This window comes from Fundulus heteroclitus, chromosome 12 (assembly GCF_011125445.2).
Source record: "Fundulus heteroclitus isolate FHET01 chromosome 12, MU-UCD_Fhet_4.1, whole genome shotgun sequence".
Classification (NCBI taxonomy): domain Eukaryota; kingdom Metazoa; phylum Chordata; class Actinopteri; order Cyprinodontiformes; family Fundulidae; genus Fundulus; species Fundulus heteroclitus.
Window position 1 is genome coordinate 31,546,950 of NC_046372.1, and position 16,300 is coordinate 31,563,249.

Sequence of the window (16,300 nt, forward strand, 5' to 3'; positions counted from 1 at the left end):
CCTGTCAAGTCTGCAGTCATCCAAGTTACTTGTGCACTTTATCTACCACACATTTATCAACCCAACTTGTCATTAATGTGCTTGGATAGAGCGCTATGAATGCAGCCAACTTCTTTACAATGATCCTTTGTGGCATACACTGCTTGCAGAAGATAATGATTATCTGGTAGACAGCTGTCAAGTTTTAAGTAGGATTGTTTAGACCATAACGCAATCATAAAATAAAATTTTGGCAATATTGTAATGCTCTTATGTAATATTCAGCTTTTCTGAGAAGCTTAATTATAGGATTTAATTACCTGTAAGCTACTATCATCAACATTTAACAGAAATTAACCTTTGAAAAATATAAGTTTGTGTAATGAAGTCATAATAAATCTGTTTCACAGTTTGAACTGAGTTACTGAAATATCTCCTTACTGTATTCTAGTATATTGAGATGCACCTGTGGGTTGAATGGACATTCCATAGATGTTTTCCTTAAAGAAAGGTTGGTGATGTCTGGTTTTGCAGAAGAAAGCACTGACCGCAGTTGCCTAGTGTCTTACAGCAATAACAACTGGAGATGTTTAACAGTCTGGAAGATTTTGATTGTAAGATGGGGTGTGTGATACAAACGAATCAGATCAATCACCTAAAGCTAGACAGAGTTAAAGCAACAGCTGCACCAGCCATGTGGAGAAGCTCTGCCCTCACCACAACGCTTCACTGTCACATGCAAACAGATTATTTTATTCTCTTAGTCAACAAAGCCAATGTGCTAAAGACATCTCCTATGATTTTTGGTGTATTCAAATAAATTCAAATAAATGTCCATACAAGCAATAACACAATCTCCTAATCATAACAAATCATCCGGTATGTACATTGGATGGGAAAGGGAACAACAAATGTCTATGAATGGATAATTACAGTTAAGTGAACCTTGTATGAGAGAAAATAAGACAAAAATGAGACACTTCACAGATTCTTGAATCACGTAAATCCCCACATATTCCATCCATGCCCAAAAGGCACCCTAAGTTTGGTATACTGGCAACTGTGTGTTGCCATATTAACATTAGAAAAATCTCATAAGTTGCTTGATAAAACACACAATAAAAACTACTTTAAATACTTTTAAATATGATGGAAATGTACAGTATTTCAGACTATTCTATATTTAATAAATAATATTTTACATCTTCATTTAGTGCATGTAGGTGGTCATCTTTTATTATATAAGCTTAATTAGAAAATACTTAAAATTTGACAAAAATATCACTGAAAACATATAAATAGTATTTTGTAATTCAAACAGGCATTTTACTATCATCATTGCTAATGAGCAAGAAAATAGTTATAAATAGAATCATCATCTCAAAAAAATAACATGATTAACTGAATAGAACTAGTGAGAAAGTGTTTAAAAACACCAAACTCAAGATAGATTTTAATAATCTTGTCTTTGCAAATCTGTCGGAGAAAGGCATCGTTCTCTCCACTTTCTTCTTCCACCAGAAAAAAACATGAGAACTGTAAAAACATGAATCTAGCAATCATCATTTGATGATCAGCTTTCTCCATCTTCCCTCATCTAAGATGCACACCTGTGTTAAACCTCACCAAAAGTGCATATACTCAACAGCTTATGTTCAAGCTTTCTTAAAAAGAAAATCCCAAACTAGTGCCAAAAAAGTAAATATTTGTGACCTGTACGCCGTTTATTTGGGCGCATCATCAATCAGCTGCTGTTTTTTTCTATTCTTTTTTTGTCTCTTTTTTTATTGAAAAAAAATCAACAAATGATAGTATTGGAAAAGATGAAGGACGGATCTATTAAGTGTAGCTGGATAGAAAAATAATGCCACTGTCAAAATCTGAAGGATGGCTCAAGAAACAGGTCTATGGTTTATTTAATGGGAGAGTTTTAGTGGTAGGTACATGCAAAAGAGGAAAAGTTTACTCCAGGTTCATCAGGCCAGCTTGCCTGATGAACCTGGAGCCCTCCTGTCCTCAACATTTGCAATTGCACTTGTTAAAGTTCTGAGGACAGAGTTGAAAAGTCTCAGACAAAAATGTGTGTATCTGGGTAGATTCACCCTTATGTGTGACCAACAACTGAAGCATGAGCTTACAGATGTACTCATTACATTTTTTGAAACCCACTTTACTGTAACCTAAAAGTCAGAAATGATTTTACTATCCAGAGACAACCATAATTTTTCAGCCTATTTTGATGATCATTTTGAATTCAATAATCATTTTATAAGAATTACATCTTTACTACTTTAAAGATTATGTGTGTACATATTAGCTACTGCCACATTCCAGATGTACAGAAGTATACAACAGGGATAATTAGGTATTCAACATGTCAACATTTTTTCTCAGAATATTTCAAATGGAGTCATTGTTGCAATATAAAGTTCACACTAAATGTCTGTACTAACTCAAATAACCTGCTTATACAAAGGAATCAAATCAAATGAGTCCCTAAGCTTAATTATAAGTAATGAAGTTGAGTGACGCACAAACTAAATGTGGTGCAAAAAAGGGAAAGAAAGCTAAGAAACCAGCTGAAATGTACCAGCATTTAGAAAGCCACCATGTTCCTGATCAGTGCAAATAACATCAGCTGCTTCAACTCTAACTGATGGCCAGTAAAATGCTCAGACATGCTCAGAGAAGAAAAGGCCTGCACATAATCCCAAAAACATCACACCAACAGTGAAGTTTGGAGGTTAGAACATCAAGGTGGTAGTTTTTCAAGGAGTGGGATGACTGGAGAAATCTACCATGACAATGATCCCGGTAAAGTAAAGCATGCTGAAAATCTATTGAAAAGCACCAGAGTTCCCAGAAGAGGCCCTCGAGACCCTTACAGATTTGAAGACTGTTGGTGTGAAGAAATGGGCCAAAAATGCACCTGATAATACATGCAGCTAGTTTCTCCAGAGGGACTATGTCTTGGAGCTGTCATTGGATACAAATGTTTTCTGCTCATTATTTAAATCAACGTCGATAAATGTTTTCAGTACTCAATCCCTCTGCCATTACCTTTTATTCAACTTAATTTATTGATGCTTAGTTGTTGAGACAGAGAAATTGGCATGTTCAATTCTTATTGTCCCTGCTGTAAATTGTATCATGCTGGTTTGAGTTAGGATTCCACCATGAGAAGAAAATAGAGTTGAAGTGGAAGCGTTACTAAAAAAATAATTTTGATGCAAAAAAAAATAAATTAAAAATTAGGTGAATCATTCCTTCTTTTCTTTGTCTTTCGGATTTAACAGTGTCTATTACGTACTACAGGTAGGAATAACAGTACACTTTCGCTGTCTGGGGTGACTGATGATATGTGATGCAAGACAGTGATCAATGTCTACTTGATGTAAATCAGGTTGGTGGAAGACCTACAGGACAAATACAACTTCCATTTTCATGGCACCCCTTTGTAAGTTACTTTGCTACAAGAGGTATAAACTAGTCTAAATACATAGCTCTTTCTTTTGAGTGATGTACATAGACATTCTGATTCCTGTGCCTGTTTCCGCTCTCATTCTTTGCTCAGGATAAAGCTGCCCTTCAGTGCTGATCATATCTAATCTTTTCCAAACCTAAAATGGAACGGAATAAAATATAGATATGTTCCACATCAGCATCTACGGGCAACTTCATCCTGCTGTTACTTTGGCCCTTTGCAGTTTTCACCCACACGATGTGTGAGGGCACCAGTGGGCCCTTGTCACGTGTAGTTTTGTCTATCAAAGCTGCGGAAAGCGGATGGAGTAGCCAGCTTCCTTATGGATAGGCTGTCAGTTTTGGCTGTGTCGGGTCTCGCTCCAGACTTGCTCCTGAGGAAAGGGTATCTGTGTCCTGCAAGACCCCGCCCCCCAGGCCCAGGTCCCCTGTCTGCTCCCAAACCCGGTCCCCTCTCCATCCTTTCGCTCACTGACAGGCTCTTCCGATGCGGAGGAGCCAGAGTGAGTGAAGGATGGGAGTCATCTGAGGAACAGCTGTTCGCTCGCTCCAGCCTGGAAAGGGTGGAGCAGAGAGGAGCTCCGCTGGGCCCGCCTAGGCCTGTAATGCGAGGGGTACCGGAGGCCGGTATCAGGTCCTCGGGGTCCTCAGGATCGGACTCTGTGTGACTTAGCTCTGCCTCTCTCTCCGGGTGGGTGGAACTAATGTCTGACGGCTTATCAAAGGTGAACGAGGTGGATCCTCCCGGTGAGTGTGAGCACTCTGCAGGAGTGTATGGAGCTGATACACAGCGGGTGTCGATGCAGTCAGTGATGCTGGTGTATTCTGCGGCCTTCACCTGGACTCCCGCCCCCAGTCCACCGTAACAACTTCTCGGCGTGAACATGAGGCTGTGGGACTTGACCAGAGGAGGCTCATCCAGGAATGCCGTGCCTGCTGTGGAGAGGTAGCGGCTGCTCTTGGAGCGTTCGAGCAGCCCTGCTGAGGGAGGTGGAGATGGCTCCATATCCCAAGGAGGTAGGGTGGTGTCTGGTAAGAGGTTTGCCGAGCACAATGACAAATCAGCAGCCGCGCTGTCGTCATACATAGCTCCAGTTGTTCCGCTGCTGCCTGCGCCGCCTTCCGAGTGTCTGTCGCCCAGACCGCTAGTAGCAGTGCTGGTGAAGTCACGGCCTCCTGGCAGCACCGTCTCTATGATGTCGGACTGCAGTGAAGAGTCTCTCTGTAGGGGGGGGACCACACGGAGAGGATCAAGAAAGACCTCGGCAGGCCCCACCTCTTCAGAAGTTGAGACGTAGATATCAATGCACGATGACGGACGGTGCTGCTGGGAAACCGACAGCGTCGCCAGTGGGAGGGGCTTAGACTCCTTGGTGGCGGCACCCGAAGAAACAGACTGCGAGCTATTGGCTCGGTGGAGACTGAGCGAGCGCTCCTTAAAGAAGCTTTCAGCTCGCTCAGCCCCGCTTGCACGCTCGTCGGCACGTCCGCCCCCGACATAAAAAGAGTGACTCCTTGCCCGAGCAGCCATGCCGGTAGGAGAGGGCGGAGACATGGAGCCCTCAGCCGTTCCCTCAAGTGCCTCTTGTAGGCGGTAGGCATTGCCCTCTGTGCTGTTAAAGCTGCTTTGGCGGAGGATGTATGCAGAATCTGGACACTCAGCTTGGCGGAGTATATATGCTGAATCTGTGCAGTCGGATGAGGTACGGGAGCGCGCTTTGTTGACTTCCACACGCTCCACACCGGTCACACGCTCCAGAGCCACGGCAATTCGTCCAATCAGCTCTTCCATTTGGGCGAGGCGGATATCTACAGTCTGCAGCGATGCTTTCATAAAGTGCTCTCTCTCATTGACCTCTTCCAAACGCATTGCCATGTTCTCCACCCTGACAAAGAGAGAAAGAAAACTTAAACGACTGCACGACATGATTAATGTACAATTGCATAGAATAATACAAAAAAACACACTCAAATAATAATAGATATTTAATGCTTGGTATGAGGACATCATATAAGTTGCAAAAGTATTCATAGAGGATCCCTTGTGCTTTTTAGGTTTAGTTCCATGACCACCACACACATCAAGGTATTTTATTGACATTTTATATGATAAACCAACACACAGTGGTGCACTGTTGTTAAAACGGGGAATAAAATAACTAATGGTTTTTAAAAGTTTTCACTAATAAAAATCTGTTTATATAACATTTCTCTACATCCCCCTTTCCTGGTATATTCTTAAAAACACAGCCCAATCCAATTTTTATTTTCATTTCACTCTAATTACAGCTGCTCTGGGAAGGCCTCAGAAGTTTCTTTGAGAAGTCTTGTGAACAAATAAAGTACAGCAAGAAATTTGCGGCACAACTAAAAACCAACCAAGATACGGTTGAACACTTAAACTGACACACCAGAAAAAGAAATTATTAATCACAGAAGCCACCAAGATGCCCACAGTAACTCCAAAAGAGCTACAGAGACCCTCAGCTCATCTGAGAGAATCTGGTAACCACTATTATTAATTCAATCCACCAATCTGGCAGTAAAGACAGAGTGATAAGAAGAAAGAAATTGTTATAATTAAATATGTGGAAAAAGGTGCTCTGGTGGAATTAAAACAAAATATTTTTTAACCAACAAGCAAAGAGCAATGTGTGACTGAAAACTAACACTGCACAACAGCCTGAACACTACAGCACCATGAAACACGATTATGGGAAGATAGATGGAGCTAAAAACTGTGCAATCCCTGAAAGAAAACCTGTTAGAGGCTACAAAACCCTTGGGGACCGGGGCTGGGATTCACCTTTCAGCAAGATGGCAACCCTAGACACACAACCAGAGCTACAATGCTATGGTTAAGATCATAGCATATTCATGTGATACAATAAACAACTTAAAGTCCAGACCTAAATGGACTTGAGAAACTATGGCATTAATTCTTTCCACAGATGCTCTCCACCTGCTTTGACTGAATCAGTGCTAATCAGAGACGAAGAATGGGAAAAAAAATCCCTCTATAGATGTCCAAAGCAGGCAGAGACATACCCCAAAGACTTGCAGAAAAAGTTGCACTCTACTCTTTTCACAGATTTATTTGCATCAGTTTTTGAAAACTGTGCATCATTTTTTCTGTCACTTTACAGTTATATACTGCTCTCTGTCCATCAGATAAAATCTCAGTGAAATACATAGAATTGAATTATTGTAATGTAACAAAAATGTAAAAACATTCAGGTGCTACAAATACTTTTGCAAGGCACTGTCCGTTACAGACGTTTTTCTGAGTGCTCTTATCTGACCTCTCAGATGTGACTCTGATCCTTTCATCATTAGATGAGTGGAATCTGTCGTCTTTTTCTCTGAAGTACTCCTCTATGCATTGCTCCTCAAAATCATGAACTTTCTTCAGCTCATCCTCAGTGATGAAAAGCTCTGTGAAACAAAAAAAAAGGTTAACAGTATTCAATTAAATTTAAGTAAAAGAACTTAAATAATCCATTATTCTGTTTTTGTAATACTGTAAATTTTATAGCCCTACAAAAAAATGTTTTACATTGAAACTAAGAAATTAGAAGACTTAATACCCTGCTGTTTACCCTCAGTTTTTTTTTTCAGGCTTAGTATAATGTACCACTTACTCAGCCCATAGTCCCGCTCGTCGTCATCATGCTTGCGCCAGCGGCAGCATAGATGCTTTAGGACCATTGTTATGTGGCTTAAAATGATGAGGGGTGGAGGAAGGACCGGCCGCTCGTGGAACGTCATGATGAGCTGGTAGCGCTGGAATTTCCACACCTGGTTTGAGATGGACTTTACCTCAAAGAACGTGTTGCTATCAACAACCAAGCACAAACACAAGATCAGCCATGACAGATGTGACAGTAAATCTACAAAAAAGTGAATTCACTGGTCAGTGAGGCTGCATCTAATGTTCACCAGTGCATTAAAGCTATAGTTGGCAATCCTGTTCAGAAGCACTTTTTGTTATATTGGCTGAAATGGTCCTTCCATCCTGTAAGTAAATATGTACACTATGTGTTTAAAAAAATGAGGTTAACAAATTAGATCTCGGTGAGAGCTACAGGCCTGTAAAAACTCAGACCAATCCCTGCCATTTGGATCAAAAAGCAGGGATTGGTCAGCGTTTTGGTCCTGCTCTCACCCCCTCTGTCCCTCAAGTATCACCTTATTTATTGGTTGTTCCACATGCCAATCATTCTGCCACACCAATGTGCAACATTCCTTTTTAGTTTCTGCTTGCTGGCTTCTAGTGTTTATGTATCCGGTTAGCTTCGGTGTTAGCCGTTCACTGTAGCGCCGCTGCTCTCACTGTATACTTTGAAAATGGCTGAGATTTGCAAAAAGCAAATATCGTACAAGTTTAAGAGAAGAAGAGGAAAACCTCAGTTGAAAGAGATAAGACCAGAGTGGATTTGGACAAAAAAAAATGTACGCAGTACCTATGAGGAGCGTAAGAGCAAAGTAAGACGGTCTTGCACATACGCAGTTATTCAAAAAGGGACTTGGGGAAACTTTCAGAAAAAAAATCACCAAATGTACTTTTAACTAGCACCATGACCATCTTCAGTTTGGATGAGAAGTATAGCTCCAGTAATCATGAGCATTAATGTTATTATACTCTGGGCTTTCAAAAAGGCATTTTCTACTGTTCTTTTTTGAAGGTGGAATGCCTTGTACAAAAAAAATATTAATTAAATCAAGAATTCCACGTTCCCCATAGAAGTTACTGATGGAAAAGCCGAAAAAGCGAGTCGACCCACAGTGAACCACTCTGAGTTGCTACTAATGCGAAAGGGGTCAAATAGTCCTTTGCAACAGGGCTTTCTGCTTTTAGCATTTAGGTCATCTTTATCTGATAATGAAATTTCTTTTCTGATTTGAAACATTTAAGTGTGACTAAAAAGTAAAAAAAAAAAAAAAAAAAACTAACACGAATCTCCAAGGGGACAAATGTCACTGTATCACTGTATCATAAGGCATGCAGGCCAAAAAGTCCAACTTTAGTCTCATCCAACCAGAACTCCCCTTCTTACACACTTTTCTACTACACGGGACCATTAGCTGTTCAAAGCTTGGCATATTTGGAATTTAATTTCGGACATGTGAAGGCAATTAGTTGGACAAGATTTTGGGGGTGGGGGTGCAGATGGAGAGTCTCTTTTATAGAAGCAGTTGAAAGCAATTATCAGGTCCCTTGCATGACACAATTATGTTTTATGTTCTAATTTTTTTATTTTCTATAAATGTTCAAAGGACATGCAAGCTTTTAAATGGTAGTGTAGCAAAAATCACTCAGAAAGTTTACATACTTAAACACTGCTATGAGTAGGTTGACAAGCAGTATGTTGGCCACCAGCAGGTAGCAAGCCATGATCGCGGGTACAATCCAAGCGCCGGTCTTACACGGCGGCAGGGTCACCACCACGCCATCCTCTGTGGTGATGTTCTGCCCGCAGGGAGCTGCACGGTGCCACAAAAGGAACAAACACACACTTTGATACAGGGCAGATAAAAGAAAACATACATTCATCCGTCCATAGTTTCATGGATATTAAGGACGCATGTTTGATAAGAGATACATGCATGGACACAAATTAAACCAAAAATAAATGAATATGAAATCAAAGGTTAGGACTGACGCAAATCAAAGAAAAGAGCATCTCCTTAATGATATATCAGACTCTAAGTACATGAGTGGAAACAACTGAATATAAGACAAGCAGATATAAAGTATGAAAAATGATAGAAAATATAAACTCTGCAAACAAACAAGAAGCATACTTTATTGTCACGCTTCTTTTTTGAGGAAGTGATTGGATAGAGCAAATACTGTAATGGCTCATGTACGGAAATGGAAATAAAAAAAAGAAACATACTTCAGAGAACTACACATTTATCATGTGTTGTCCCCGTTTGTGTTTTCAATATATTTAAACACGTGTTTAAAATATATTGCCACATGTGAGAGCCGTAACTCCATTCCACAATGGTTGATTGCTCTGAGGTCTATCCGACATGTATTTAGGAAACGATGCATGTTTTTCCATCCATGATGGTTCAGTTGCTGTAGCTGATCTAGGGAACATTCATTTGTCCTTGGTTTGTTTGCCTTGGAAAATCAGTGTCATCATGCTCGTCATTTCTCGGTGCTCAATTGCTTCATACAATGTAGCCCAAAGACAGAGAACTGAAGTAATTTATTTCATTTCTTCATTTTTTTTTTCTTTTTAGTGTCAACAAATTTTGGACACAAAAACTCTGACAACTGAACCACGTGAAAAAACAGATTACAGACGATGAAGGGTGAATAGTTACTATGTCCTAATATGGACGTGCGTTTCATTCAAATATAATCTAATGTTTTCTGTAAGGTTTGGAGATCACTCACAAAATGTTGGGATTAGTCAGTGAAATATTTCAGCATTGGTGCTACTGCTCCAATGAGACACTGAGCTGTTGTCAAAGTTATGTGATTCATGCGAAATGCGGTTTAATCATGGTCAATTCTTCAAAAGTCGAAGAAATTTAGAGGTAACCAAAAAAAAAATAAAAATCAAGGAGAGAGACATCAAGGGAATATCAAATCTTTGATGGTTTCTCTTGATGTGGCAGCGGCCAAAAAACTTGTGAATAACGTCTAAAACGTACTGCTGCCATCTGAGCGACCATTGCCAAAATTAGTGGGAGTAAAGTTGCTTACAGGGTATAGCCTTAGGTCAAGCTACTATCTCCTCTCTTTTAAGATTCGTCAAATATATTGGTCTCACAGACTCAGGTTTACTTGGACTGGTTGGTCAAAGTGTTTATATTTAGTAGCTGACCTGAGATACCGTCACAGTGGCAACTTTAGCCTTACAGCAAGAAAACACATGCACACTTTTTTCTCTCTCAAGTGGCCTCTGGTGGTGGGCATGACATGGTGGTAAGGCGGGGATGACGGAGGAGAGGTGGAATAGGCATATGTGTTTAAACTGAGGTCTATATGTATAGATTTACTGGAATTTAGAATGGTCTGGGCAATGTGGGATGGACCAGTACTACGCCAGCTTCCGTGCGTTCGTAAGTAATTTTCGACCAGCCAGTGTTTTTCATTCAGCCTTTGCTGAACCTTCTTACTATTCATATCTGAAACAAAGAACGGAAACATTATTTCAGATCTCTTCTCTTTGGGCCACTCCTTACATTCCGTACACACCTTCATATACAGTGCTATACAAATAGACAACAGGACAGCACACAGACAGACCGCCAGTCTTCGGCACATTTTCTCACATACACTTCCACCAGCCTCTGTTTGATTTATTAAATCAAAGTGTTAACAAAGTACAAAAGAAATCAGAGACACAAAGGATCCTGATAAACTGGGGGCACACAATAGTGTCCTTATACAGTATGACGAACAATTTGACATTGATTGTGTCAAAAATTTCTGTTTTACTATCTCTTGCAAATATATTTACAGAACACCCCCTGAACTTTTTTCATATTTTGTAACATTGCAGCCACAAGATTCTGTATATTTTATTACATGTTAGTGGATCATTGTGAGGCATAAAATATTTCATAAAAAGTTTTTGATTGTCTTGACAAATAAAAATGTGAAAGGTGTGGGATGTTTGGGCATTCAGCCCCCTTGCACCAACAGTCACCAACAGGTAAAAACACATCACGCTGTGGTTTTTGAGGTGTGTTTCTAGCAGCTAGCAGGTTTCTTCCAGGATACTTAGCTTCATCCATCTTTCCATCGACTCTCACCAGCATCCCTGTCCCTGCTCAAGAAATATCCCCAACAATGATGCTACCACTGCTGTGCCTCATGGTAAGGATGCTGTGTCCGGGATGATCGGCAGCATTAGTTTTCCAGCACAAACAGCGTTTGGGTATAGGCCCAAAAGCTCAGCTTTGGTCTCATCTGATCGGGGCACCTTTGTCCACATCTGTTTTGTTTCCCTTACATGGCTTGTGGCAAAAAACAGACATGACTTTTTATGGGGGTTTTCAACATTGTGTTTTAGCCCTCTGTGCAACAGAGGGCTAATTTGTGAAGTGCATGACGAATAGTTCTCCTGTCAAGAGATTCTTCCACCTGAGGTGTGTCTCTCTGTAGCTTTTCCAGAGTTACAGTGGGCCTTGTGGCTGTTTCTCTGATTAATCATCTTGCCTGGCTTGTCAGTTTAGTTAGATGACCGTGTGTCAGTAGGTATGCAGTCGTTCTATTTCTATTTTTAGGTGATAGACGTTTATGGAATGACATTGTATAACCTAACCCTGCTTTAAACCTCTCCACAGTTTTAACCCTAGCATATCTGCTGTTTTACTTGGTCTTTGTGATGCTGTTTCTTCACTGATGTTCTCTAACAAAACTCAGATACCTTCACACGCATCGTAGATTAAAATACATACAGGTAGACTTCCACTTTTCCAAAAAAAAGTTTGTAATACATGCATCGTTTCCCATTCCCTACAAAACTATGCACTACTTGGTGTTGGTCTTTCAGATAAAATCTCTGTTGTGACAAAATGTGAAAAAGTTCAAGAGGTTGGAAAACTTTTGGGATGCACTATGTCATCTTTATATCTATTTCAAAAGGAATCTCTGAGCTATGTTTCAGATTTAATAACTACTTAATTCTTCTTGCTTCTTTCTTAGAAAATCAGCAGTAATTCTTTTCCAAATTTGAAATAAATTTTCTTCCGGCAGCTTACACCCAAAACTTACGGTCAATCTGGTCGGCAAACACCTCCCCATAGATCATCCAATAAGGCATAAAGAAGATGTTTCTGGCCAGCATCCAGGACGGGTCTTCGTTGGGATTGAGAATGGCCTGACGCGCCACCCCAAAACTCATGAGCACTACCAACATGATGATAACAAAATACATCATGTCGATCATCTGACAGAGAGAGGGAGAAAGAAAGGGGTCAGCTAATGTCACATTTTCTTGGCGCCCTGCCATCAACATTTTTGCACCATTCTTTTAGACAATAGGATGGAAGCCATTTTCCCTTGAGAGACAATGCAGGTCTGTACTGAGCTGACACAGGGATCTTTGACCATTCCCAGGATTCCAGCGCCTTTGGAAAAGAAACAGGCCCACAGGATCATGGATCCTCTGCCTACATTTTACAGAGGGCATGAGGTGTTTTTTCACATATTCATCCCTTTTCTAAATGCTTGACCTACAGGAAGGTAGTCAATATTTGTTCCATCTGTGCAACTGAAACGGTTACAATCATAGTCATGTAGTATTTAGCAAACTCCATATGTTTATGTTGATGCTGTATTACTGTAGTGGGTTATTATGGAGCCTTGAAGACCCAAAATGTTTAATTTATTTTAATTTTATTAATTTTAAGTCATTCAGCGTGTACCATCTGGCAGGGAGACAAACAATGGAAATGCATTTACATTTGTGTTTTACAAATTGTTCATTAATACTCAGTATCCTATTTTGGCAAATAAAATAAATGATATGCCACTCTCTGAACAAGACAAACTTGGATCCCCAACCAGCCTTGTCTGCCACATTCTAAGCAGTCGTTTAAATTTGATTGTATTGTAGATATGGGCTAGTTTAATTGCAATTTTTATAGCGATTTCCAGATTTGTGTAGATTTGAAAACACGTGTTTTACTTGGTTGCCATCCGGTTTTGTTTTTGTTTGTCTTTCCCATTTTGACATCATGTCATATTAATATTCCCTTGGTCATTATCATCAAATAAAGGTTTCAATGTATTTTTAAAAGATCCAAAAGCATCCCAGGATGCAAAGAGAGGAACCAAGAGTTAATATGGAATTTGTATTTTTTTAATTTAAATTTTAACCTAGTCTACATTTTCTTGTGCATCTTTGGGAACGAATGCCAATGACATTGATCTGCTAATAAAGGTGTTTCCCAGCATATCAAATGTCACTGGAGTCTTCATATTACCTTAAATTTTGATAAACCAGAAAAAGTAAAACAAACAAACAAACAAAACATGCTCCAGTTGGGGTGCCAAAAAGTAATAAAAGACAAACAAAAGCAATGTTTTTCTGGCTTAATATGCTCAAATTAAAGGATTTTTTTTTTTTTAAAGAAGCATGTGATTTGGAATAAAAACTTTAAAAACTAAATTATTTCAAGTATTTTTACAATTCGATGACAGTTATTTAGTCATTTCACATTAAAATTAAAAATAAATTATGAAAAGAACGCTAAATTGTTTAAATCACTTCTAAAAGCAAAAATAATGCTTTTAATAAATACTGTTTCCCACATTTTGCTCTAATTTTCCGTCATGACACTGGCTTATGATGTTGAAGGAACCCATTACCGAAGGACCTGACTGAATCATTTGATGCAAATCCAAACCTCCCTTTCTACTTAACAGCTCATTTTCATATCAAAGACTTTAAGTCCACCGGTACACAGCTTGTGTCAGACACAGTTAAGCGTCAGACAGTTACTGATTTAGATCTGTGTGCATGAATCTCAGGCTCTGATCTTGCACTTGTTGAGATCAAACAAACAAGTTAAGAGACACGAGGGCTCTCTTTGAACTGGTTTAGAGATTACACCTTTTGCCATCATGGAACTGAGTTTGATTAAACAGGCACCAATGATCATGCTCAGCAAAATCGGGAGGTAAACAGTCATTAAAGCATAATTTATTATGTAGAGAAAATGATATTAAAGATGGGAGTCTTTCCACCCGTCTTCTCTCACCATCTTGCCAATCATCATCACATAGGGACCCAGGTATTTGTTGACTCCGAAGATGTCAAGCAGTCGGATGTACCAGTAGATGATATTGACACAGTAGATGACTCGCCCGTAGCTCATGAGTGGCGGCTCCTGGAGGCGCAGCACCATGCCGACGGAGAAGATGAGGATGGCCATGAGGTCAGTTATATTCCAATACTCCTGTAGCCACACCTTCACCTTCTGCAGCAACTTTCCCGGCTCTGACATCAGAATCTAGAAAACAGTGGGGAGATACGGTCGCTTAGGAATAATGATGAGTAGGGTCAATAAACACTGAAGCTGGGAAACAGAAAGGTAAAACAAAAGAGTTGGAGGAAAAGGGTTACAGTAAGAGGAGAGTGGAAATGCATCCATCATGAGCACCATAAGAGGGCAGTATGAGCACACCAATCACAGAATTTGACATCTGAGGAAGCATATACAGTGTAGCTGAAAATTATGTGACACAATGATTTATACATTTCATATACTTATTTTACAAAAAGCCACAGAATGGGGCAGAACCTATTATATGATATGGCCACAAAGTATTTTCTGTTTACTCTGTTCTTTCATTTTTGTGTCCTGCGTTCATCTTCCTGTTCCCGTTTTGCTTCGCTGTGATGCCCTTTTTTACTTCTCTTCCACAGATCTGACATTGATTTTCTTTATTTGTTATGAACTATTTCACAAAATAGAAATAAACGTTTGATGTAACTAATAAACAGGGTAGGCTCTGTTTGTTGCATATCGCTTGTCCTGTTTTCAATTTAATGTGACATTGCATCAGAACCACCATTTATTACCTCTCTCATCTTTTCAATGCCATTGGTGAAAATGTAAGCAATGACAATCCACTCTTGAGGAGAAGGCCACAGGTCCATCTTGACCAGGACAATGAAGTTAAACAGCATCAGGTATCCAACATATGCCATCTGCATTAAAATACAGAAGCAGAAAGAGTATGAGAAGTGTCGTATTTTGGTGACACACTTGGTTGTTTGCTTTTCATATAGATAGGCACAAAAACAAAATTCAACTGTATAGCATTTCTTTAAAACAAGTAAAAACAACGTTGTACACTTAAAAGTGATAGTCCAGGGTTAAAAGCAGTTAATATATTACTTTCAGAGGATGACTCCCTTCGTGTCTCATTTGTAGTGTGTGGTGTGGTGTCTTGTATTGTTGAAATACAAGCAATGACTTGTATTTCTTGACTTGATTTTAAAAATAAGACATCATAAATACGAGAGTTTTAATCTCAATGCTAAGTCATTTACAGGTGTGGGAAATTACTCTGTAGACAAAAAAGAATATATCTGATTCTGTGCAAGAAAAAGGTGAGATACAACATGTCTGTAGAAGATCTATAATTTATAATAATAATCTATAATAATTTATAGCTGGGTTTTATCTGCACAGACACCAGGGTTAGTATAGTGTTTTAACAATAGCCCGTTGCTTTTTAGTGTATTTGTAGGTTTCCTGTAATGCTGAGAAACACCGCTCTATAACTTTGGGCTTACTGAGAAACCAGTATTTTATTTTACAAGGGACATTTTATTGTTCAAACAGTTTTTATTTAATCAGAAAGCAGAAAAAACATGTTATCGTGTCTGTAGGTCAATACACAAAAATTGGTAGATGAAAACTTCAGTATTGGCAGGACAGAGCTTTCGTAAATGTGTGATTGGAAATCATCCACAAGGTGTTTTTATTTTAGAGATTGAAGTTGGTTAAAAGCAGTGAAAGTATTTCTTCAGCCTTTGGGACTAAATTATCTGGATTTATATTCAATGAAGTTACTAAGACTACATTGAATATAAATCATATCTTCATATCTCATGGAGTTAAGATATTAATTGCCTTAAATGTTTTAACAAAACCACACTTCAAAGATCCTAACCTATCCCTTTAAAACGGGAAAGAATAATACTCAACACAGTATTCTGTTTTTAAAAAAGAGCTTTCATGACCGGATCATAAATATTTGAAATCAAGAGAGCTCCAGTGGGTTCAACGTGTACATTATAAAAAGGAAATTTGGAGGGTATTGGATAATAACTGCTATATATATATATATATA

The 16,300-nt window shown here is 39.2% G+C and overlaps 1 protein-coding gene across 10 annotated transcripts in view; it reads right to left on the reverse strand.

Annotated features, from left to right (window-relative positions):
- Nucleotides 1–3,064: 3,064 nt before the first annotated feature.
- Nucleotides 3,065–16,300, reverse strand: part of trpm3 (transient receptor potential cation channel, subfamily M, member 3) — a 210,140-nt gene continuing 196,904 nt past the window's right edge. For 5 of the 10 annotated variants that reach the window (XM_036144444.1, XM_036144449.1, XM_036144446.1 and 2 more), the window contains 8 exons: nucleotides 15,021–15,149; nucleotides 14,197–14,448; nucleotides 12,206–12,380; nucleotides 10,483–10,611; nucleotides 8,796–8,946; nucleotides 7,104–7,297; nucleotides 6,765–6,897; nucleotides 3,065–5,348 (listed from right to left, as the gene is read on the reverse strand). In XM_036144444.1, the coding sequence (XP_036000337.1) occupies nucleotides 3,728–5,348; nucleotides 6,765–6,897; nucleotides 7,104–7,297; nucleotides 8,796–8,946; nucleotides 10,483–10,611; nucleotides 12,206–12,380; nucleotides 14,197–14,448; nucleotides 15,021–15,149 (2,784 nt within the window). In that variant the 3' untranslated portion in view covers nucleotides 3,065–3,727. The remainder of the gene's footprint in view (nucleotides 5,349–6,764; nucleotides 6,898–7,103; nucleotides 7,298–8,795; nucleotides 8,947–10,482; nucleotides 10,612–12,205; nucleotides 12,381–14,196; nucleotides 14,449–15,020; nucleotides 15,150–16,300) is intronic. The other 5 variants (XM_036144452.1, XM_036144447.1, XM_036144445.1 and 2 more) reach the window with 1 other exon arrangement.